General features: G+C 37.4%; 1 protein-coding gene across 7 annotated transcripts in view; it reads left to right on the forward strand.

Moving 5' to 3' along the window:
- The window catches only part of grid1a (glutamate receptor, ionotropic, delta 1a), a 356,932-nt gene extending 337,071 nt beyond the window's left edge, over positions 1 to 19,861 (forward strand). For 4 of the 7 annotated variants that reach the window (XM_044135670.1, XM_044135669.1, XM_044135671.1 and 1 more), the window contains 7 exons: positions 819 to 1,016; positions 1,457 to 1,784; positions 4,993 to 5,131; positions 9,358 to 9,553; positions 10,562 to 10,728; positions 14,125 to 14,365; positions 18,704 to 19,860. In XM_044135670.1, the coding sequence (XP_043991605.1) occupies positions 819 to 1,016; positions 1,457 to 1,784; positions 4,993 to 5,131; positions 9,358 to 9,553; positions 10,562 to 10,728; positions 14,125 to 14,365; positions 18,704 to 19,141 (1,707 nt within the window). In that variant the 3' untranslated portion in view covers positions 19,142 to 19,860. Of the gene's footprint in view, positions 1 to 818; positions 1,017 to 1,456; positions 1,785 to 4,992; positions 5,132 to 9,357; positions 9,554 to 10,561; positions 10,729 to 14,124; positions 14,588 to 18,703 lie in introns of all 7 variants that reach the window. The other 3 variants (XM_044135674.1, XM_044135673.1, XM_044135668.1) reach the window with 3 other exon arrangements.
- Positions 19,862 to 25,160: the final 5,299 nt, after the last annotated feature.

The following is a 25,160-nucleotide window of genomic DNA, read 5'->3' on the forward strand; positions in this document are numbered from 1 at the left end:
GAGATCATTGTGTGCGAGCACCCCAAGCATCAGATCCACACACATTTTTTTTCAATGCTGCAAAAAGAAGTTTTCACTCGTCTTGGAAACATAATGCATCTGAAAACCACTAAAGCGCAGCAGCGTCTCTAAAAGTAAGACCGCATTTTTTTCACCACAGAGTCTCTGCCCTCGTCCTTTACCTCAATCATTTCTCCTCCCCTCCATTTTTCCTCTTTTCACAGATGATTTACCTCCACCATATTTATTCACATAAGTTCTGCTCAGCGTTCTCCTGGCAGTGTCACTTCATCAAGTCATTTGCCCCTGCCCATTTTAACACCTCTCCTCTTTTCATGTTTCCCTCCCCCACCCCGTCCTGCTCGGCTCTTTTCACTCCACCTATTTAATACTGCCATGACACTTCCACTCATAAAGGGGAGTCATGGGGGGGGGGAAGCCAATGAATTTGAAATGACAATTTTCCCGTTGATGGACCATAGCAGTTCCCATGGTGCCATTTGTTATGGATCAACAGTTGCTAAGGAAACAATTTTATGAGGATGAAGTTTAATGGAGAACATACAGAAACTTTTCATGAAGGCATCTTATGATGACTGATTGTGTCCTGCTTGAAGCGCTATATCCAACCATTAGATTTTTGTGCATCGAGATAAATGATGTGTCTGTGATTGAGTAAAAGCATCCTCAGTTCTCAGAGTCTGAACGTGAAACTCGCCCTTAAAATATGTTTCTCAATGCTACTATGTCCGGACTGTAACCTGTAACCATCTGAAACCTTCTTTTTAAAGTATCGACGATTATTCTGTTGAAAACAGGAGGAACCTTTTGTGATGGTGGCAGAAAACATTCTGGGTCAACCCAAACGATATAAAGGGTTTTCTATCGATGTCCTGGATGGCCTCGCCAAGATCCTGGGCTTCAAGTACGATATTTACCAAGTCCGCGATGGGAAGTACGGCTCGACTCTCCCTAATGGGTCCTGGAATGGGATGATTGGAGAACTCATTAGCAAGGTTTGTACTTTTTGATTGCGTGAAAAGAGCAATTCCTATGCATGTCTTGAAATTATTTTTCTAAAAGTTAGTTCATTGTGTAGTTTAGGAAGAAAAGCCTCCATCACTGCACAAGCTATGTTCATCTGGCTGCAATATTGCAGGTCAACCTAAATAGAAATTGATACAATGACCTGCACTAAATAGTCCAAAAATTAACAATTGTTTGGTTTCATGTTTTTCCTACAGAAAAGTATTCAGAAAAAAAAAAAATATGAGTGAATAAACAAGTAATTGCAGTCTGAGTTATTTCAGAAACACAAACATAATAAATTACCTATTAAACATCCTAAATATCAAGAAACAACAAACTAATGCTGGTCAAATGCATGAGTTTTGGCAAAAAAAAAACACAAAAAAACAGCTGCTTTTTTTTTCTTTTCTTTTTTTTTTTTTTACAGCGAGCTGACTTGGCTGTATCTGCCATCACCATCACACCGGAGCGCGAGAGTGTAGTGGACTTCAGCAAGCGCTACCTGGACTATTCCGTGGGAATCCTGATGCGCAAGTCTGAGGAAAAGATCAACATTTTCTCTCTGCTTGCCCCATTCGACCTGGCCGTGTGGGCATGCATCGCAGCGGCCATACCTGTAGTGGGCATCATGATCTTCCTGCTCCGACGCATCCAAGCAGTCAGATGTCACAGCAACACAGGCCATCCGCCACCTCCCACCTCTACCTCACTTCAGAGCGCCATCTGGATCGTCTATGGGGCCTTCGTGCAGCAAGGTCAGTTAATTAAAAACACAAGTAAAATTATACATCTTGTTTGAAAATGTGCAAAACCCTCTGGGTACTGTGGTACTTTTAATTCAGATTATGCTGTTGGATTCTCATCCCAACCCACACAAATTCCTACAGATAGTTGAAATTCACAACCTAGTGTAAAGAATAAGTTGTTTTGAGATCAGATGTCTGAACCTAGGCCCCTATGGATGTAAATAGCTTTATTTTCTGTTTTACAAAATTCCATATTTTACCAAGTGAACACATTAATCCAAAAATGTATTTAATTAAATGGTGAAAGTGTAATTTTTTATAGTTTCACTCCAAAATAATCTAAATTTAGCAGGATTATTTTATTCTACGTTTCACTTATCGATAGATATTTTAATAATTTAAATAAAAATAACCTTTATTCCTTCCAGATCAAAGTCTATTCATACAGATCCACTGTGCTATAGTGCATATAAACGCAACACCGTAAGTTAACAAGGCAGATGAGCATGTGAAGAGTATTTTAGCATTTAATAACAAACGTCTTCATTCCACTGCACATTTCTAAGCCAATCAGGAAAAATGTTACTTTTTTTAATACAGAAAAGTTGATCTATGACTTTACAAACACGGTGTGCCTGCCGGCTGCTGTCATAACCACTAAGGTATAATAACTTACAATAAACAGGAAGACGTATGTGGATGTCACCATGCAACAAATGCTGATTCAGTAGATGGAAAATTTCAGGCACAATGCCCACCTTAGCATTTTTAAAGGTGCCTTTCTGAAGGAGGACACCCCATCTTTACGTCTGGTGCCGATCCAGGTACGTCTGGTCGCAACAAATTACCAATTTTAAAGCTCAGGCTGCATCTATCAAAGTCTGGCGTAGTGCCTGTGAACCTTTTGTAACCCAACATCCACAATATTTTAAGAGAAGCTAAATTCATGCCTTTTTATGAGCATTCTTTTTCACATTCTCATTTCTGGCTCATGTTCCAGTGGTGCCACTTTTTGATTCAAGTGCTTTTTTTTTTCTTTGAAGGAGCTAAGGGACTGATGTAAGACGCATTGATACGGATCTGACTGCTGATGCTTAGTGTGCCATTGTTAGTAGTTGAAACTTGGCATCCAAATATTCTGGGAAATCCATAATGGCGTGCTGGCACTTAGCTGGTTTATGTTGTGTGTTCACCCCCAGAAACCGAGTGTCACTACAGTTGTTGTTTTTTTATTTCCCCAGCAGGAACTGTTCTTTTGTTCCATATGGGGGTCATTCAGAGGTAGGATATAATCCAAAGCATCCCAGGGACCAAATAGATATAAAACCTTTTTCATTATTATTAAAGTGTCTAATCAGTTTATTTCATAGATGAAAGCGTGTCCCACTGAGGAGCATGTTTAGAGCCAATTAAATCTGCACATGGACAATTCACATTCAGTAACCTTAAAAAAAAAAACAAAAAAAAAAACTCAGAGCCATGTGAAATAAAAATGATTGATGCCGTCGTATGATACATCAGACGAGACCTTTCGTTTTATTTTATTTTTTCCTCTAAGCTTTCCTGAGGGCTCAGCTGTGCCGATTGTGACACATTCAGACAAATATGTTTTCATCACTTTTCATATTCTTGAAACTTTCAGGTGACATTTTCCATGGCTTTCCATTTTAGGATCAGGATTCAAGATGACATTTTTCCTCATGCATTTCTAAAGGCGTTTTTTTTATGCCTTTGCAGACAACAGACGACTACAACCAAAACTACCCTAACGCTAATGTCAGAAAATTCTTTATTTGTCATAAAATGAGAGAAACAGGAATTAGAAATTTTAAGACATTAAGAAAAATTAGCAATACTGCAGTTGCTACATGACATGCAGTTATAATATTTACACATATGCCAGTTGTATGTTAAAACCACAGGCAGATATATCTCTCGAGTAATAAAAGTAACTTTTCAATAGTATTCTTTTCAGTAAATCAGTTGAACTGAAGTTCAGTTTAATTATAAACGGCGATCTGTGTTCATGGTTATGGTGTCAAGTAATAATAATAAAACAAAAGCCAAATGTGATTTTTCAGTTATTTCATTAATATGTAGGAGGACCGATAAGTAAATATTTTCCTCCAAATGCAGAGATGCTATGCCGTTCAGACACTCTTGACACTGCAGGTTGTCCTGGATGCCTTCCAAAAATAGAGTACTCTAGGCTACAAAAGCTTATTGTTCAAGCTGAGCAGCTCAATCTGGATGTTAGTGGAAAGGTGAGTGGAAGAAAAAATGTGAACTGAAAAAAGTTCAATAGCAATGAGGAAAGCTGCCAGGTTAAGGATAGGGAAGTTCACCCCACCCAAAATTTGGAAAAGACTCAGAAGGCATGGACTGTCGATGCTTAAATGTTGAGAGCATTTACTTTAAGCTTTCTCTAAAATGTGTTGGTCTTAAATAATAATACAAAAAAAAGGGTTTTCTATTGGCTGTAGATCGTAAACATAGTTAACAGAAATAAACATTAGCAGTATCAATCTGTGTGTAAACAATTTGAGTTCCACCAATTGAATTAACTTGCTGAAACCTTTCAACAATATTTTAATTTAAAGTTATGTACCTGTACAAATGTGACCACAGATGAGAAAAGCATTTAAAGATCTAAGCACTCTAGAATCCAATAGAACTGCAATAAAAAAAAATGCAGAAAACAATCCACTACACATTGCAGCGGTAAAACCTACATTTCCCTGCCACCATCACCACAGATAAGCTGAAATAAATCAGACTTCAAGACCCCCGATAATGATGAAGTGCAGTTTGGGCCATATTTAAGTTTTTTGTTCACCTCCATTTCACATCTGTTGTCTTGGTTCAGTGCTGACATTTACTCCAAATCAGATATTGGAGCCATTTCAGCCCAACTGGAATGTTCTGTCAGTCAATAGAAAAGCAATCTTTGGATTAGTTGACGATCATTGCTTTGAAATGGTTTATTACCATTGTTTCATGTTTCAAATAATAAACCTGATGTCTTTATTTCTGAGTTGTGAAGACTTTGAGTAGTTTTCATATTGATATTTATATCTAAGCCTTAAGTTGGAGGGAAAAAAGGTAATATCTCTTACTGCTGCTGGAGGGGATGTCTTATCACCCTGTTTAAAATCTGTAAAAATGGGATATGCATTTCTGGGTGGACTTGTAAACCACTTTCATCTCAACCCTGCAGGCAGCGACTCAATTCTGGGCTCAGTGGCTCTGCGTATCGTCATGGGCAGCTGGTGGCTTTTCACCCTCATCGTGTGTTCGTCCTACACAGCGAACCTGGCTGCCTACCTCACTGTGTCACGCATGGACAATGCAGTCAGGTAAAAAAATTTTGTTTCTCTTACTTTTCTGTCACACTATTTGAAAATATTTTGTTTCCAAACACTGGGGATTTTCATTCAAACTTGGCGATCATGAGAAGTTGTATCTCTGCATATCTATAGAGATGTGTTATCGACTGGGTACATCTGTTGTACAGATTGACTTTTATTTCTTCTCAGCTACAGTGCTTTTTTTTTTTTTTTTTCAGATTTCCAATACTTGAACTTGTGGTACACATGCAACAGTTTTGGTTAAAGATTCATCTACTGGGATCAGCTTCTTTCTCTATAAAGCTCCTTTAATTCTTGACCTGCTGGATAACAACCGACCGTTTCTCAGTCTAAATGTTATCTGCCAGTGAATCCAATTTGGTCTGATGTCATTCTCTCTCTCTCTCTCTCTAAAGAATGGGCAGAAAGACATTTGATTGCATTGGTTCTGTCTAGTGTTGAACAAACAGCCACATGGGGACATGTCAGCAGACTGAGCGCATGCTAAGCAGCACATAGTTTACGTGTGACAACACATAAGAGCAGCTGTTTTTGAAATGGCATCTGTGGGAGACTATTCCTGTGGTATGGTTCATACATACATACATACATACAGTGAAAAATATTTGAGAAGGCAGACATACTGCATTTGGACTTTGTTCACTTATAAAAATGTATTAAGAACCAGCGACCTTTCTTTCATCTAGAGTGATTGTTAAAAAATTATATTTGACTAAACACAATGAAACTCGAGAACTGAACAAGAAATCATAACCCATATTTTCCTGATCGTCTGTACTTTGAGCTATTTTAGTTAGCTACTCAAAATCTGACAAGAAAGGAAGCCAAGCAACTGATGTGTTGCCCTGCAATGTATCTGATGTGTGTTTTCCTTTGGGAAAACATTTACGTTAAAGATAATTATAGTTCCCCGAGGGAAAACATTTCTATTGCAGATGATTATAGTGGTTAGCTGCAAGGGAAAAAAGCACAGGGCTTTAGCACTTTATAGCTCAGAAATTTTATTTAACCAAGCAACTGAAATACACAACCTAACCACTTTTTTATATAAAATTTGTAATTACAAGTTGGGTTTTACCTATTGTAATTCTTTCTGGCATTTTTCCAAAAACGTGCAGCATTTTCCTGAAACCTTTTTGCACAAATGAGTATGACAGCATTACACAGTTGCATTTATATATACTAGTCGCACGCTTTACCCCCGCGCCACCGGTTTTCTATTTCTAATCCTTTCTTTCAAAAAACAAAGAATGACCAAAGAAACAAAAGATGAAATTCGAATTGAGCTGGTTGTTGTCACTGAAGTGGATATGGATAATACGTGCAGTTTCCTGAATAGTTACGTCACCATGTTTCTATGAACGTATTGTCTCATTTAGGTAAAGTAATGGACATTCGGCAAAGTTTATTATGTCATACAGTCGTTTGTTTGTGTTTGAGAAAATTCCTTTAGTTTGTTTCCCCCTTACCGACTAAATCTGATGTCTGGAGAATGTATGATTTGAATTTTAAAGTTTTGATTCAGAGAGTTTCAGTCCAGAGCAGCAATAAGAGATGCGACTGAAGAATTAAACATTCTGAGAGCAAGTCAGGATCAAATAAGTTTTTTCCAAGAAGCCCACTCTATTTGTTCCATGTGGGAAAAAAAGATATTAAGAGACTCACTTTATAATTCACATAATTACTTTTGTGAAGTTATATGAAGTTTTAGGTGGGGGGGAGGAGGCATGTGTGTACCTTTCAATACACTGATAGCAACATTTTGAAATTAGATTTTCATTGTATTGTTTGGACACATAATTAAAACTATATTGCAGTAATTCATTATGCAAGGATTAAAAACATGCACTGGCTTTTCTGCTTTGATTTTTGAATGTGAGCTCTTTATTTTGAAGATGAAGGGACGACTGTTTTAGTGAGTTACTTAATTTGTGAGGTAAAACATAAGAACTTAATAGCCTTGATTGCCTTTCATCTTTTCTTGTTAATTTGAACTATAAAATTGGATACAGATAGTATTTATTTCAGAATTAAGAACCAGCATCAGGATGTTGGTTTTACCTGAATTTAAGAAAAAAATGAATGCATTATCTGTGTTCATCCACTCGGTGTCAAAGACAAATTTGTAACCTCAGTCTCAACTGGTTTCATTGACAGATACAACTGGGTAATATCAGTCTAATATTTCATTCTTCTTGATAATATTGTCCAAAATAGTGGTACTTTAGAATAACCATTTGATCAAAACCAAAACCAATGATCAATAGCATAAATAAACAAAAAAAACATTTTTGATTAGAATAGGGTAGTGGCACTATCAATGAATATGAATTCTGCAATATCAAGGGGATTAAAATATTTTAGAGAGGAGTTAAAGATTTTAACAATTTTCAGAAGGTGTGTGTCAAGAATAAGAACTGTGTATTCCCAACAATGATCATCTAACATCCAAGACAAAATTAGAAACATGCACAAAGTGTGTTTTTGTTTTTTAAAGAATATATATAGAGTCATATAGAGTCAAAAAAGAGCTGCAATCTGGACTGTTTGTTAGTTCATTTGGGCCAATATAGAAAATAATTAATTAATTAATAATTATTGGGTGGGTTGCCAGTTCAACCCCCTGCTCTGTCCGTGTTGGTTGCTGTGTCCTGGGGCACTTGGTGGTCAGAAGGTCAGGTGGCACCAGAACATGACAGCCTCATTTCTGACAGTCTGCTTCAGGGCAGCTGTGGCTACAAAGTAGCCATCAGCATGTAAATGTGTGCATGAAAGAGTGAATGTATTATTATCTATGATAATTATTTATTTTCAATGACAATCCTTTTTTTCCCTCATTTCATCTTGTTGTGGGAATGTTCTGAGTTTGTTCGAGATGCCGATTGGAGGGAATATTACATTTTATACATAAAATAAATAAATAAATAAATAAATAAATAAAAAACTTATCCAGCCAACTACAGACACACTCCATCTGTGCTGCCAGATAAAATTCATCCATACAGAGAAAATGGCTGAGTTGAACCTATTCACAGCTTCACAATACTTATTATTTGAGATTGTGGCTCTACTTCAATGTTTCTTATATAACTAGAAATATGCCTGGCCTGGCATAAATCAAGTCACTACAATCTGATGGTCAATGCTGATAAGGTAGATATGAGAGAAGGCACGACTGATATGAGTTTCTCATTGTGTTCCGATTATTTGAACAAAGGACAAGCTTAGCAACAGTCCTGTTCTTTTATCTATATATCCATCTATTTATCCATCTATGTATTCAGAATGGAAGCTTTATGCTGGCCATTTAAATTTATGTATAAAGATTGTCTCATACGGATGTAAGCAATTTGCTTTCTGTAGGAAAAATGTGTGTGTCTCAGCAAGTGATCAATATAGATATAGATATATAGTGAGTTAAATGTATGTTCACATGTAACTCTCAAAAGTAAAAAAAAAAAAAGTCTGTTTTATTTTTTAAACTGATGTAATTATATACACTTTTCAAAAAGTTATTGAAAAATCCTCACTGGCATTAAAGCAATCAAACTCTTCTTATAATTACTGATCAGATTTTTGCATGTTTTTGCATTTTTCATCGGGTATTTCAAGTACTTGATTCTTTGTCATCAGCTTCAAGTGAAAGGTCGCCTTACCATCACCCTAATCTTTACCTGACTTCACATATTCTCTTCTGGATTCAGCTCTGGACTCTGGCTAGAACTAGAACTTGGTATTCTAGTCTGATAAACATGTTGATTAAATGGAAATGTTACATCTTAAAACGTTATGAGTAATCTTGGGCTGAACAGTATATGCTCCAAAGTAAAACCAAGAAGGAAATCTAAAACTGTGTGGATGTTTCAAATAATTGATAAATAGCTGAAGGGAAGGCTAAAGGTGTGTTGATAGATGGATGTTTCAGTTTGGTAATTGCAATGCTGAGCCTTTTAAAAACCACTGTTGGTGGGAATGAGAATCTGAGAAAAGTCTCTTTTTTAAAAGAAACTAAAAGTTGTGGAGTTGCAAAATTTTAAACTTGACAAATGTGTTTAAATATGAATGAGAGCAATCATTTGTATTTAAAAAGTGTGGATTAATCTATCCACAAAGTTCTTTAAAATAGGACAACCAACATTGTGCCAACACATAACTATACTATTTAAATAAACCTATTGGTGCTTTAATACTTTTCTTTTTTGATCCTAAATAAGGTCATTCCAGGACCTTTCCAAACAGGTGGACCTTGCCTACGGGACAGTGCGAGACTCAGCTGTGTACGAATATTTCCATGCTAAAGGCACCAACCCTTTGGAGCAGGACAGCACGTTTGCTGAACTCTGGAAAGTCATAAACAAGAATAATGGCTTTGATAACTCTGTTTCAAGTCCATCAGAGGGCATCAAAAAGGTGAGAGTTAATGGTGGCTGTCAAATCCTGGAGAACCAACTTGTAGTGTACCATTAATCCTACAATTTAAAAAATTTCTCCCAAAATATCTAAATTAGGACTAGGGCTTTGCTAAGAAATACAACAGGCAATAAGCATACCAGGGCAGCTTTAGTAACGTGCAATATGTCAACATGACACAACAGATATTTCTATGTTAAGGAAACAATGTAAATGTCTGCAAATATTTAAAAAACAGACATTAGTTAAACAATTGAATCTAGACTGGATATGATTAGACATCTTGACTTAACTAGATTGCATTTATAGTAACATGATGACACAAATGTTTCCTTAACTAAAAAAAAAATTGTGTAACGGAATGGCATGTTTTAATTCTGACTTTTAATTGACAGTAATAACTTAAGAATGTGTAAATTTACTGCAAGTTTATTTTTAGCCCTGTAAAGATGCACAATGACCTCTGGCCATTTTTAAGATGACAAAAAAGAGAATTTAAATTAGACTGTGGTTAGAAAATCCAATTTTGTGTCTTGCATTATTCTTCCAGAAGACAATCTGGAAATAAAAAGACATTTTAACACCGTATCCTAAGAAATCCAATAGCATGGTTGTTACTCAACATTGACTCAGACTGTTTTTATTCTTTAGAAAACATTTAGAATATTTCAATCTAATTGCGTTTCCTCCTAAAGACAACTCGGTGCATTGCCCCATTAGCAATGCAAATTAAGAAAAAGGATGATTCTATTTTATTCATTTTTTTTAATAGACAAAGGCAATAGAGGGTAGGTGGATGTAATTAAACAACCTTGCTGATGCACGAGTAGAATACAGTCTGGTAGGAACTAATACAAACTTTAAACTTTGCTATTTGATGAATGAAACGATGCCTGTTGAAGCATTGGAATCCATGTCTGCGATGCGTTGCTATGAACATGCCGTTATGTAATTGCCATGTTCCTGTTTTCTTGCGTGGGTGTTGTGGAAACCGTTTCAAATGTACAGGCAAAGCGGGAGTCGTACGCCTTTCTGTGGGACATGGCGGTGGTGGAGTACGCTGCTCTGACAGATGACGACTGCACACTGACTATAGCAGGAAACAGCATGAACACCAGAGGCTACGGCATGGCCCTGCAACACGGCAGTCCGTACAGAGACCTCTTCTCCCAGAAGTATGTATCCTGGTAATCTCTTCATACCATCCCACATCAATCCAATAAGAATTAATCTGGTAGAAAAGGCGGTGGTTTTTAATCATTCAAACAAAAGAATTTTGGCATTTTTTTTAAAGTTATGACTATAACTACCACCTGAAATAAAAATATCACCTTTTATTGGCCGATACGCTGCTCCACACAAATCTTAATTAAAAATTTGCCTTTTTTTTTTTTTTTACTGCAGCCTGACATATTTGCTACAATCAAAATTACTTTTTTCATTTTTATTTTATTTTTTCATAGAAATTAACTGCTTTAAGACAGAACAGCATGTGATTACTGTGCATGCCTGTATGTCCACACAATGTGAACCTTGATTTATTTGCAATACACAGCACAGAAACTTTGTCTGAGAAAATTGTTTGGGTGCTTTTCTCTAACCATCAAAACAAAATGCCTGATTTTATATATGATTTATTAAACACAGAAACGCTTGGTGGGGAAGTCTTTGAACAAGCAACAAGCAGAATATTACAAAAAAAATTAAAAATGCAGAGGACATAAACAGCTCTCACAGATTTGTCGGGTAAAACATTACAGCTTATTTTGTTCATCATCAATTGGAAAGTAGAAAATGTGTGGCATGTTTTGTATATTGCAAATGATGAGGTGAGATAATGTGTCAACATGATGTGAAAGTGTTCGTGTTTCGGAACATGAGATGTGAATGGGATCAGAAACCGCTGCAATAAATCTCCTTTATGAAGACAAGCACTCTAACACCTGAGCCACATATGGCTCCAATCTGGAGTCATTGAAAGGTGTGGACAGAATACCAATATTACACTGAAAATGTGATTTCCTAGACCTGCCATTAATATATTTTGCACAGTATTTTTCAGTAGATCTTCCAAATACTCAATCAGCGCAAAAGTGTTTCTCTAATCTGTGGAATTTGATCTTAACTACGAAGATATTAAACTGAAAGAAACTGAATGTGCGACGACATTTAAGGTCAGGTGGATATAACCTTGTATAATCACCTATTTATTTCACTGTAGACAGCAAACTCTGTATGGGCTCAATTAAGTCATTTTGTTCAAAAAGCACACAGTTTTATCATATGTATATGTGCTTGAACTGTAATTTAGCAGCCATGCAGGATAGGATCTTCTTGTTTTTACTGAATGTGAAATAAAAAAACTGAAATTTTTATTTTTATTTTATTACTATAGAATAAAAGACTCCACTATATGTGATAGCTTCACTCAGGCAGATATAGTTGTAGAAATTAAGCATATGTATGCCAGCTGTTTTCTTGAACAGCATTTGGAAGCATTTAGAGATGCATGAGTCAATCATATTGTGGCAGAAGATCAAAAGAACATGAATTAATCATTCATGTACTAAATTCTTACAAAAGCTGTCCAACACTCTGAAATGATTAGCTCCTATGTATAAGTGTTTCTTCAGCATGGAATTAAATAATATATCTTTCAAAAATAATACATTAAATCTCTAACATACAGGTGCTTTCAATAAATTACAATACATCTAAAAAGTTCATATTACTAATTCATTTCATTTAGATTCAATACACAGTGAGATTTTTGTCATTTTCTCCTATAAAGAAACACTAAAATGATTTTTAATTTTTAATAAGACCCAATGGTGGCCTTCAGCTCATTTACATTTTTGGATTGTGTCGCATTTTTGCAACTGTTTTTTGGGTCTTAAATAAACAGTTGCGTCTTCCTGTTGATAGTACTTCCTAGACCAGGGGTGGGCCGACCTCCTTCAACTTTTAGATGCATCTCTACTTCAACATACCTGAGTCAAATAATGAGGTCATTAGCAGGACTGCTGTGCTCACTTAAAACTTGTAAAATCCCAATGAAACATCACTGGTCATTGAAAGCGCCTCTATCCTCTGCGCCTTTCAATTCTTCCTCCAAACCATGGGACTTTGATTTCCAAATGAAATGAAAAGATGGCTGTTTCTCCCGACCCCTGTTAAAATGCTTCTGGCATTGCATCTGGCTCACGAGTATCTTAGCAAAAGGAAGGGAACAGGTGTCGCCCGTGTCCTAGATGGGTTTGTGTGTGGTTGCCCATGAAGGACTGACTCCAGCTGCAGTTCCCACTTTGTGAGTTTCTGCACAGTTGTGTTTGCTTTGCTTCACAGCTCTCTAAAATCTGCAGTCATCCCTGTCCTTTGTGCATGTTTTCCCCCCACTATTCCTTCTACTCAACTCTGAAAAGCCAGCTTCTTTAGCAGTGACCTTCTGTTCATCCTAGTTGGGGGTGGAGGGGGATGTCAAATTGGTTTTCCTTCCCAAAATAAGACCACAAGATCACATTTCTGCTTTAAGAAAAAAAACAAGTCTGATGATCTCAACTTTAATTCTAATTATACTGAATTCTTATGAGCTGTGAGGCATAGCCAAAATTAACAGTAATAATGTGTATTCTAATGTGTTTCACCTTTTAATTCAATCTAAATTAGCTATTCAATTACATTAATTAATGAAATGCACCTGTAATGCTATACTCATAAAGATATTGTAGGCATATGATCTCATGTCCTCCAATTCTACCAAGGTTTTGAACCTGAAAGCGAACATTTAATTTTATGTTTTCATTATTTATGATGTAGTATAAAATGACACGGAATACTCTGCTGGTTAAGTATATCGTCTCACAACATCTAATTCTGAATTAATAAATAGGACAACTAGCAGTGTCTACATACCACTCACTTCTGAAGAGGCTTCCTAAATACAATTGAACTAAACCGCTCATCTCGCCTGTGTGTGCACTCCAGCTGAATTTATTTATTGTTTGTGCTCTTATACATTAACTGTACAGTTTGTAAGTTTGTAGCTGTATTTAAGTGTTGGAATTCAATATCATGCAACAGCACCTCCATCCCCCCTCATCGTTTTTTTTTTTTCCTCAAAAACTGGGCTTTTAGGTCTCGTTTAAAATCAATCATTATGTTTTGCACTCTGCTGCTGTAAACTAAAACCTGCAGTGTTTAATAGCACTTTGCCGTATATGGGTTTTTAATGATCTTACAGTCAATGCAAATGGATACCATTAGTGGTGCTGCATTTTTTCTTATTAGATTTATTTAATGAGCTGTGCGATTTAATTATTGTTACATAATAATAGTGTGGTAATTGTTCTGATCTGCCCAAGAATTATTTTCTAAATTTCTTTCATGTTTTGTCCATAAAAAGTTGCTAATTATCAATTATCTGCTCTGCTATTTCAGCAATTTTATCAGCTAGCGTTTCATTTCGATCATTGCATCTGATGGATTTGCCTGCTGTCCTGCAGCAATGCAACATGAAGATGCACGTTCAAGGCAAAAAGGGTCTGAAACCAATCTTTTTTTCCTCTCTGCAGGATTTTGGAGCTGCAGGAAAAAGGGGATCTAGACATCCTGAAACAAAAATGGTGGCCAAAGAAAGGCCGCTGTGACCTGCAGAGCCACACAGACGCACAGCCAGAAGGACGAGCGTTGCGTCTCCACAGCTTTGCCGGCGTATTTTGTATCTTAGCCGCCGGGCTTCTGCTCGCCCTCCTGGTGGCGGCGCTGGAAACCTTGTGGAACAGCAACCACTGCCGGAGAGAGCAGCCCAAAGAGGTGACCGCCGACAGCTCGTCGGGCCAAGCCCTGCTAAACCAGAACCGGGCCATGGTGGTCACCACGGGTCCTCCTGCCCCACCAAGGCCTCGGTCGAGACCCAGGCCGCCGGGCCCCCCGGTCCTGCCCAGGGATGCCACTGCCACACTCTACTTTATGGATCCAGCAGGCGGTGACGCCAGCCCCGATTTAGTAGAGCTTCAGTACACCCAGTTATAATAGGTGTGCCCTTGGTGATAGTTCAGACATCAATTTGCTCATTTCTTCTCATGTCGGGAACGAGGCGGGGTGCTCAGGCGGGGACTTCTGAGGCTTCTCTCATGCTGGCACTTAAGAGAAGCGATGATTGGTTTCACAAAAAATCTGTCGCTGGTTCTCATGTGGGAGAAGCTGTGAAGACAAAAGTATACATCGTATTGCTAATTCAGAACCACAAACTGAAATTGTACTCTGAGTCGATAAGCGCTTCAGTTGTGCAATAGCTCTCTTTAGATAATCCATTCAAGTCTTAATGCTTTAGAGCTCTGCCTTTATTTTGCTGCTGTGAACTGGGCAGCCCCTCCGCATGAGGCGTCCAGACAACTAAGGCTTGACATGGATCCCTAAACTAAAGTGTGAGCCTTCACCAGCTTGTTGGACTCCACAGTCCAACAATATTGGATGAAAACACCCATTTAAGGCCCAGTCCCAAGACAGAAAGAGGACCAAGTTAGAATGCAACAAGAACACGAGTTACTGCTGGTAACATCTTGTTCAGAGTTTGCGTACATGTCTGCTTTCATAACCGCAAATTGTTGTCATCTGAAGTTGAAAAGCTGCGATCTTTGCAGAATACTAGGTGTAGTCATTACGTTTGTAGGCATGTTGAGGTGTTTTCACCCAACATCTTTCTTTGTCTGAAGTCCTATTCACTGTAAGGCTGCAGTTTAAGGCTGAAATGTCGAACAAAGGAAAGAATCGAGAAAGGAGCAGAGAAATAAGGGATAATTAACCATAAAAAAGTCCAATAAGTTGCAAGTGATTTCTAAAGCTCTTTTCATATAACTATATCTACACAATGTTCATGTCGACAACACTGCCTATAGGGTTTTTTTGTTTGTTGTCTATTTATTTACATGCTTATTATTACTGCTAGGGCTGCCATAACAAAAAAAAAAAACTATGCCAAAATGCCTAATATTCCTCTAGGATTTGAGAGATTATTTTTTACAATAATCTTTCACCATAATTGAATCTTATAATGTAGTATGCAAACAAATATTTTCAGTTTAAGTCGAATATGTATTAAGCAAAACCTCCAGCATAACAAAAATAAATTAAATAAGTCAATATTTACAGTTTTACAAAAAACCTTGAATATTCAGAATACCAAACATGATGAGATTCAACATAAAAATAAGCAAAAATATGCCTTTGTTCAATCATACTTCTCTCCAAGGGATGAGAATGAAGGTCCCTTATTTTAAATACATTGGAAAAGTGAAATAGTTTGTGCAATCTGACTTTTTTTTGTGTGTATCAGTTTAAAGATAATAGTTGAGCATAATTTTTAACCCTTTGGTTTCTTTTAATTTCAATCAGGGTTGCAAAATTGTTTGTTCAAAACAGACATATGAAAAAAAAACACACAGATCGACTGTCTTATTTAGGGATATCGTTCCTCAGAACAATTTACTACAGCTTATTTTTCAAGCCTGCAGAGAATGAGCTTTGGGTATCAGTTCATATTCATTGGTGGCACCGTGGATAGTGTGTAGGGACAGAGAAAGCTGCTTTAAATGAAAATCTACAAAACAATTTAAAGGGATCAGCCAAATGGTTTGACATCACTGAAAATGCTTTTTTTTTTTTTTTTTTTTTTTTTTACCTGGCATTACTTGGACAGGAAAGGAAAAGATCCATAGCACCAGTAATCTGTGAAATGAGAAGCTACTGGAGATTTATGTCAGGATCAAGACTGACTCTCTTCAAGACTGACTGCGGCTCGGTTAGAACTATTGCTTATTTATCCCAAAAATGATCCACTTAGCAATCTTACCCGCAAAATAAATTCCATAATTGAAGAGCAGCAAACCTTTTTCTCACTCCCTTACATTTACCATACGACTGAATGTTAACCTTTTAATGACACTTGGCAATGTTTTTGTCTCTGAGCCGATAGTAGAAAAGAAAGAGACAAATCTGAGACAAATCACCTCTACAGCACTATCCCAAGATGTCTGCAACGTTTTACATTTTAAAATGCAAAAAAAGCTTTAAAGTACAACTAAATAGCACAACATTTAATCAGTATTAAATCTAACTCACTCAACTAGAGGTTTCTCCAAAACTCAGTCAAAATAATGTCAAAGAACAGAGCATTATTCTTGAACACAAAATGTGGGAAAGTTCTAAAAATTAGTTGTGCATCCATTAAATTTTTTATTGAGGATAGACTCACCTTCTGGTGTTTTAAGGTCATAATGCTTGTAAAAAGCATTAGATGGGACACATAATCGCAGTGCAATAATTGTTTACTTGATTTTTTTTTTTTTTTTCCAATTGGTAACTAATCAGTGTGGACACAATCTGATCATCACTATTTTCTGAAAATGTCAAACTTATGACATATTACGTGACAGTAGTGGAGGAGGCCGAGAGTTTTGATTCACTTCAAGAACAACCCAAAATACCAAACTGATTGTTTTTAGTCGATCGGTCGCTGCAGGGCATTAGGGCAGGGCAGGGGCCTGGGCAGGAGTGCACATCATCCATTATTTCATCTCATAGTCTGTCCCGTGTCTGACCGTCTTGTTCTGTTTGACTTAAATGGGTGCATGAATAGGAAAAAAAGAAAATGAACCATGAAAACATTCCTTGGTTAATCTGTCTCAGTCGCATTCTTTGTTTGGCTTCATCTCCCAAGTAATAGGTATTTGAAAGCCATTTTAAAACCAAAAGTTATTTTTTTATAGAATTAGAGGGGTGTGGTGAAATCTGCTGACACGAGATCGTTTAATCTCAAAACATAACAAAATTTCTTACCAAAGTTTAGTTTGTTTGGAAACTGCTATCCAGCTGCTTTCATTCCCAGATAGTAAAATGTGTTTCATCATGTCCAGCCTGTTAAATCTAGGTCTAAAACTCAATTTTAAAGCAATTCTTAAACTGCCTCTTTGTGTTGATTGTCCGCTAACAAACAACTGCGTGGGCTGAGCAACAACACTTATTAAACCATCAATTTTTTTGCTTGTTTTGTAGCATTTTTAGCACTTGAATCAAGGCTGACTAAATGAGTAGAGTTAGTCATTTGTAGTGTCTAAAGCTTTTCACAACTGGCTAACCAAAGTTGCTTTGGTACTTGGTGCTAATTAGAGCCATGTCAAATATTCCAATAGAAGATTGCATTTTTTTTTTTTCCTTTCAGTCAAAATCTGAATTTACAAGAATGATCAAATTGGATGATTGCTAGAAAGAAAGAAAATGTATATCATTGTTCAGACCTTCTTTTCACTGATTGGCCCTGTTGAAATTCTACCAGAAAAATCCACTTCAATGGCAGAAAGGCCAGACTAAGCAGTGAAGAGATAGAATCGAGCATAATTACATAGGAAAGCGATGACCAGGGTAAAAATAAAGTCCAGTCAAACCTATGAAAACTTCTTTAAAATGTTCTTTACTATCTACCTTAGCATTGCTAAACTCTTGTCTAGATCTCATGAGACCGACATCATGGATCATCTTGTGAGCTAGATGCATCATCACACTCCTACCAAGAAATGAATATTGAGTTACCTTATTTAAATGTCTCTCTGCCTTCATGTGTTGCATTGGAATCAGTGTTGTGACCAGATGACTCTGACTGTGGACGCGTCTCGCCTCACTGTCAACCAATTATGCAAAGCAAATTGAAGCCCAATGCATAAAGTAACACATTTGAGTCCAACTCAAATTGGAGATATTTTTTGACGGTAACTGAGTTTTATTATTGAAAGCTCAAAATGTTGACTTAAATATCAAAGTAAAAAATCTGCATGGAAAAAGCTGGAATAGACTTATTTCAGCATCTTTCAAACTCTCAGGGAGAATGCATGTTCTTATACTGCACTACGTGTATTTAGAAGTAAAATTGAAAACGAGGCCTGCTGTAACAAATGTCTTCTTTCATTCTGCATTTTCCATTTCATTTCCCCTAACCTTTTTTTCCCCCCAACTTGGCATTTATTTTCACTTTTATTTATCATCCCCCTCCTAAATAACACCCTTGCTCTTTCTGTTCCAATAAATCCTCCATACACAATTCTTCCTTTTATTCTTCATCCACTCTTTGGCACTGTCCTCCTTTCCATCCATCTTTAGGACAAAGAGGTGAATCTGGAACAGGTCCACCAGCGTTTGAACAGCCTCCTGGACGAGGATCTAGCCCACAAGCAGCTGCCAGGCCAGTCAATCGAGATCTCCACCCTTGACATCGGCAGCATCCAGCCCAGTCAGTCTCTGGAGGCCTTGTCTGTTCGAGACTACCCATCACACCGCGGGCCCCCGCCTCTCTCCGTGACCACCTTCCTTCGGGAGAGCCACGGGGCAGGGAGGACGCTGGGAGCAGCCGCTGGCAGGACCTTGCCCCTGCCGCTTAGCAGTGCCACGATGCCCTCTATCCGGTGCAAACACAGAGCACCCAATGGGGGTCTCTTCCGGCAGAGCCCAGTCAAGACACCCATGCCATTGTCCTACCAACCAGTGCCAGGAGGACCCATCCCAGAAGCCAGAGAGCCCAGCCACGGGACATCTATTTGAGCATGATGACCGTTCACAAACACTCGAGCTCAAACAGAAGAGTCCAGAGCTAACTGGAGTGCCTACAGTGTGAGGAGATATAAATAAACACTACAAAGGATTTTTATTACCAGTTGAGAAGAACACACGACAGGACTCTTAAGACTTTAATGTAGATATTTGTAAGTACAAATAAAAAGCAACATTAAAAAGTGTATTTTGAATATTCTTCACAGTTGAGTTTAAAAAGACAAAACCAAAAAAAAAAAAAACTAAAAGATTGAAAAAAAAAACGACTGTTCGAATGGCTTTGTAAATTTTGTTCTCAATGAATAAAGGTGACAATTCTTTGTGGTTGTTTTCTAAGTGCCAAGTTTAAAGATGTTTTCTTTCAGATCACCATTAACTGATTGTACTGTGAGAATACATAGGGGAAAAAAAGGACATTTCACACTACAAAATACATGGGAAGAGTTGATTTTGTTTAATAAAAAAAAATAAAAACTAACACCAAATGACCAAGCTGTGTGTTTGAATAAATATCTCAAAACAGCAGTGCACTGTATCTGGGAAATGGGAATAATTTTGTAATTGGCTTTGCATTCTCCAACTCTGGAGGAAAAACAGAAATGGTTTCTGTATACTGCAAGCTTTCTTTCGGAGGAAGAGTCAGGAGGACTCTTCCTCTACAAGTACATATTGCTAGCTCGATCGTTTTGCTTAAGGTTGCCTTTAAATATAGAGCAGCATATTGGAATAGTGATTACGTTGTGTTGCCTCGTAGTCTATAGGTTCTAATTTCTTCATCTATTCCGTATGCTGAGTGGGCTTTGTCCATCATTTGAAAATTGCCTGCTCTGTTTCCAGTACACCGTTTCTACTGCTTAAAGTCCCTATAAGGTGTCACATATTTTCAAGGATGTACTTTATTCATGTTGTCTAAACCACAGACACACACACCTGTAGCTGCACACTGCATGCTAGCTGGTGTTGGTAATAAGGACAAACACACCAAGAAACAGAAAACTAACAATTTACATATAGGAATATCATAGCTTTTTTTAAATCAATACCAAATTTTTAAATCAATACCAAATTTAAAAAAAAAATCTAAAATTTGACCTCCTTTATGGTTTCCTAACAGTAAAGGAGGGCATCACTTTTATTCTGTGACAATCTATAGCTTAAAACATAGCTTTGAACTTGTCAAATATGAAGTGGATAGTTAAATACCAATTAGAGATTCAACAAAGCAGTTTTCAGATTTATGAGCTGTATGTGTGAGTTAAGGTACCATTTTGCTAAAGCACTTGGAATGAAAACCAAATTGAAATTAGTCAAGCATAATTGCATAAAATAACAGTTATACCTCATTTAACTTATTCTACACAGATTTAAATCTAGGAAACTTATTCTGGTAATTCTGGAGTCATTTGACCCATACTAAGATTGTATAAACTTAGAAGAAATAAAATTAACTGTTGCGTCTCAACTTCAAATAAAATCTGTCATGTCCTCTTAAGTCAGTCAAACTCCAGTCCTCAAGGGTCGGTGTCCTGCAACTTTTAGATGTGCCTCTGCTGCATCACACCTGAATAGAATAATTAGGTCATTAGCAGGACTCTGGAGAACTGATCTACACAATAAATGGCAATTAAGCTGTTTTGTAGCTGTGGCACATCTAAAAACTGCAGAACACCGGACTGGAGTTTGACACCTGTGTCTCAAGTATTTTGTCTAAAATTTGTGTAAATGTATTGACCAATGACGAGTGCACATTGGCGGAAAAGCAAACTTTCCACAGAAAAGAAAATCTGTTCCAAAGGAAAGATGCGGATATTACATGTATTTCCAGGGTAAGCACAATATTCATAATCATTTACTGAAGCTGTTGGCTATATTTACTAGTTGGAGCCAACTATCGGTGCAACAAAAAGAAATATCAATAGCTACATTGCCAATGTTTAATGTAATCAATATCAACTGATAATCTCACTTGATGCCTCGTTCATCCCTTCACATGGAGTCCAATTTGGCAAAACATTCAGCAGAAAACAAAAAACAAAAAAAACAACTAATCTGTCAAGATTGAGGACAACTGTTCACACTCCCACAACTCAAAGCAGCCACACATGGGGCCAATATGAAGAAAACGCAGCCTTGTGCCAGACTCAGCAGGAGGGACCCACATGGACATGGCTGTTGGGAAAGCAAACAATAGCTGAAGACACCGCAGGTCTGTGTCACCATGTTTCCGTACGTGGGTACTCGGATAAAAACGGAACAAAATGTGTCACAAAGGCTGGAAAGTAAACTTTACAATCCAATTGAGACATGTTCTACCCGAAGATTTGAAAAAAATCAAAATCAAAAAAATTCTACTCCACCGTTCGCTTGTCTGAAAGCGGGTCACAAAGGTAACAGATATGGCAATTTTCGCTCAGAACTGTTTACTTAAATGACTTGAATTCAAGTGAGGAAAATCTTTTAAGTACCTTGTCACTTATTTTTAGAATTCCCATTACCCGTCTCCCGAAACACAGTAAAGGATTGCTGAGGTCACCCACAGCTGAGAGAGTTCAGTGATCCCTGCAGACATCATGTACGTGACAAAGGTAGAGAGATGCTCTTTGATAAAACCCTCCTCACAACTCTCCCGCCGACTTCTTTGACCTGCTTACTTGCACCCACGTTGAGCTTAGTGCTGATGCCTGTTTTTAAGCCGCAAGATCTTCACTCTAATCTTGTCGACTGCCACTACAGGTATAAAATCAAAACACCTCTGCAAAGCCTGTCACTTCACACAAAAGTCACAGTTTTAACTCTTACCTAGCAAACCAGGCTCTAAACTTCAAGCTAAATGTTAAGCAAAGCAACTAAAGACAACAATTTCATCTGCGTTTCTATTTAATGTAATGATGTTCAGTTTGAAGTGTAAAATTGTGCAAGTGTTCATTGTCTCCGAGCTAACTCTATTTTAATTCTACTTTTAGGATCTATTTTAGTGCATTTCACACCAGAAGACCTCTGCAACTTTTAAGGTGTGAAAGAGCCCTCAAGCATGAGAGCCATACAGTCAGAACAGAGGACGCCTTTCAAATAAGAAAAATGTCTTTAAGAACAAAGACGAGATCTGACAGCTCTTTTTTGAGGTACTTTAGTCTTCTAGCAACTTTGAGTGGTATTTCTTTTGGAAATACGTTAAAAGTAACCTGATTTGACCCATTTTTATCACAGTTCCCCCTACAGTATTAGTGGTACTTTATAATTTTTAGAGTGCTAAAAGGATATTGTTTCTGTATAAGACTGAGAATAAAATACCTACAGAGTGAGCTCTGGACAAAGTCAAAGCTCACAATTAATATTTTTTATGGAACCAAGATGTCTTATGAGGAGTTCCTGAGAAAAAAGAATTAAAACAGGTGACACTTGCCAATAGTTAAACAAGTGAAGACACAGTTAAGGTTTAGGATGGTAGATGATTAAAAAAAAACCAAAAACAACAGAAAAACCTGATATAGACAACCTATGCCAGAAAGAACACATAATTATCAAAAGAATTAAATTATTTCCAGGCTTGTTGTTCACTAAAATATTTGATAGTTGTGACCCTAATTGACATCCTAGATGGTAATAATTTGCTTGTTAACCGACAATTTTACCAAAAAAAACCCTAAAAAGTTTCAAAGAAGTTAGTTCTACAAAAGCAAGGATAAATTACTTCCAGGATTTCCAATCAGCTCTTCTCATTTGTCATATCCAGGTTCACAAACTTAGATGGCACGACTTCGCTGGACTGTGCCACAAAAAAAAAAATGGCGACAAGTGGTAAAAATCTTCCAATGAGTTCTTGTCTGCATGCACTTTCACATCTTTCAACATTGTGAAGTGTGCTTCCCAGTGCAAACACCCTCAGAACCTTTTTTACATGGCAGTAGAGTTTCCAGTTAGAGATACTTTTCTCAGCAGAGCCGTAAAGTCTAGACAGCCGGTCTGAAAGAAACCACTGACCTTGTTTTGGGAGCGAAGACGAGAGTTGTCAGGCAGGCAATTCCTGTTTTTGCCCGCCATAAAAAGTTTGCCGTCATCTCTTTATGTCAAGACTCATCAAATTCATGGCCACTTTCACCTCTACATCAGATACACGATGCACAAAGATCCTGCCTCACTTCAAAGAAAATAAATCCCCCAGAGGTACGCTGATAACTTTCATCTCATTTTACTGAAGAGATCAGCGCCGAAACAAATCCTTTTCACACATTGCATAGGGCAGAGCTAATGTGAGCACGGTGCACTCGGCACATTGAAGAAAAAAAAATAAATCATAATAGACACAAATTACATTGAGAAAAAAAAACCACACACACACACACAGATCTACATCACTTTGTCATGTAGCGCATTAGAACAGGAACAGAGACTTTGCAATTACAAAATTTTGCCATACATGATGCGCATGAATAGTCTGTATAATTAGCTCATGTGGGCAGTGTGAGGCAATCTGCTGAAAAATAACTTCCATTCTCCCTGCGGGGAGATCGCTGACCGTCTGTCCAGACTGCTGCTGTAGCCTTATCATCCATTCATTGAGCCATTGTACCTTAGAGTGTCTGAAGAGCTTTCACCATAGTTCCCAAGTTATGGTCTGTTTTTTTTGGAACCACTGAAAGTGGAATTTCAATTAGCGTAGCCATGTTTATAATGTCTATAAGCTGACATATACCAGTTTTTCTGGTCTACTTGCCAATTAAACTACACATTAATTTGCATTCTTCGTCTTAATGATCATCACGCATCTATTTCAAGCCAACTTTTTCAAGTGTGAATTCCCACGATCAGAGTTCGGTAACCAGGCTCTCTCTACTTCTGCAACCATTATGTTACCTTATGAGCCATCTGTGGGTGATGTAATATTTTTTTAAGTACAGGAGAACCTTTTCTGTGACTTAAATTTGCTCCGAATGCACAGTATAGTGCAAAAAAATCGTGGCAACTTTTGTACAGCATGGGAAAACATGTTTTGACAAGTGACAAAAAAAAAAAAATCTTTACAATAAGTGGATTCTGTTCTATATTAAACTACCAAAATGCAAAAATAAACGCAAACCAGAAGCTCTAGACTAAATACCAACAACACACACAGTAGTAGTACTTGTTGCTTATACCTTTACATGCCAGGTTGTATAAGTTATGCAAGCCACTTTGTTGAATTGTATAAACCAAGTGGTGACTTGGAATAAGATCCGACACACAGGAGCCAAATTAATGAGAACAATTAAATGCTGGAGCTCTGAACTTGGCTCACAATATTTCTGGTTCATTCACTTCAACACTGGCAAAACTGAGTTAAGAACTGGCTCCACTCTCCGTTATGGAAATCCTCAATGATCAGAGTTATCTTGATTAAAACCAAAGACCTAAATCCAAATATCCCGACCGAAAAGAAGACGTAAGAAATGGAGGCAAGTCGCTGAGACGCAGCAATCACAACGAATTACCTGCTCGGCACGTCTTTGCAAGCTTCCAAATACCGTTGAGGTATTTTCTTCTGGAGCAGAATGGAGAGCCGATTGACTGACAGACTGTGAGAACCTCAATGGAGCCAGAGGGTGGCAAACCGAGAAACTGCACAGTTGCATTCATGAGTAGAATAAATTAGTCAACAGTTTACTGAGGAGGAGAAAAACAAAACAATGCGAAAAAGCAGCAAACTGAGCGCCATTTCACACAAAGGTAAGAGGAAGGAACTTTTATAATGCACACTGTCGGGAGTGAGAGATACCCACACTTCTTTCAACAGAAGCAAAGAAAACTGAAGTTCATCTTTTTGTATTATAACAAACACTGCAGCATAGAAAACAATGAATGTTTCATGAAGCAAAAGCACCTCTGCAGTAGAGCACAGGTGCTACACAACGTTATTTCATATTGGTAAAGCTGCTTAAGTGCTTTACTGTTAAATTATGTATTATTCATGCCTTATTAAACAATTTGTTGGACTCTTCACAGTAAATACATCTGCATTCAATGACCCGTATGT

This window comes from Gambusia affinis, linkage group LG13 (assembly GCF_019740435.1).
Source record: "Gambusia affinis linkage group LG13, SWU_Gaff_1.0, whole genome shotgun sequence".
Taxonomy (NCBI): domain Eukaryota; kingdom Metazoa; phylum Chordata; class Actinopteri; order Cyprinodontiformes; family Poeciliidae; genus Gambusia; species Gambusia affinis.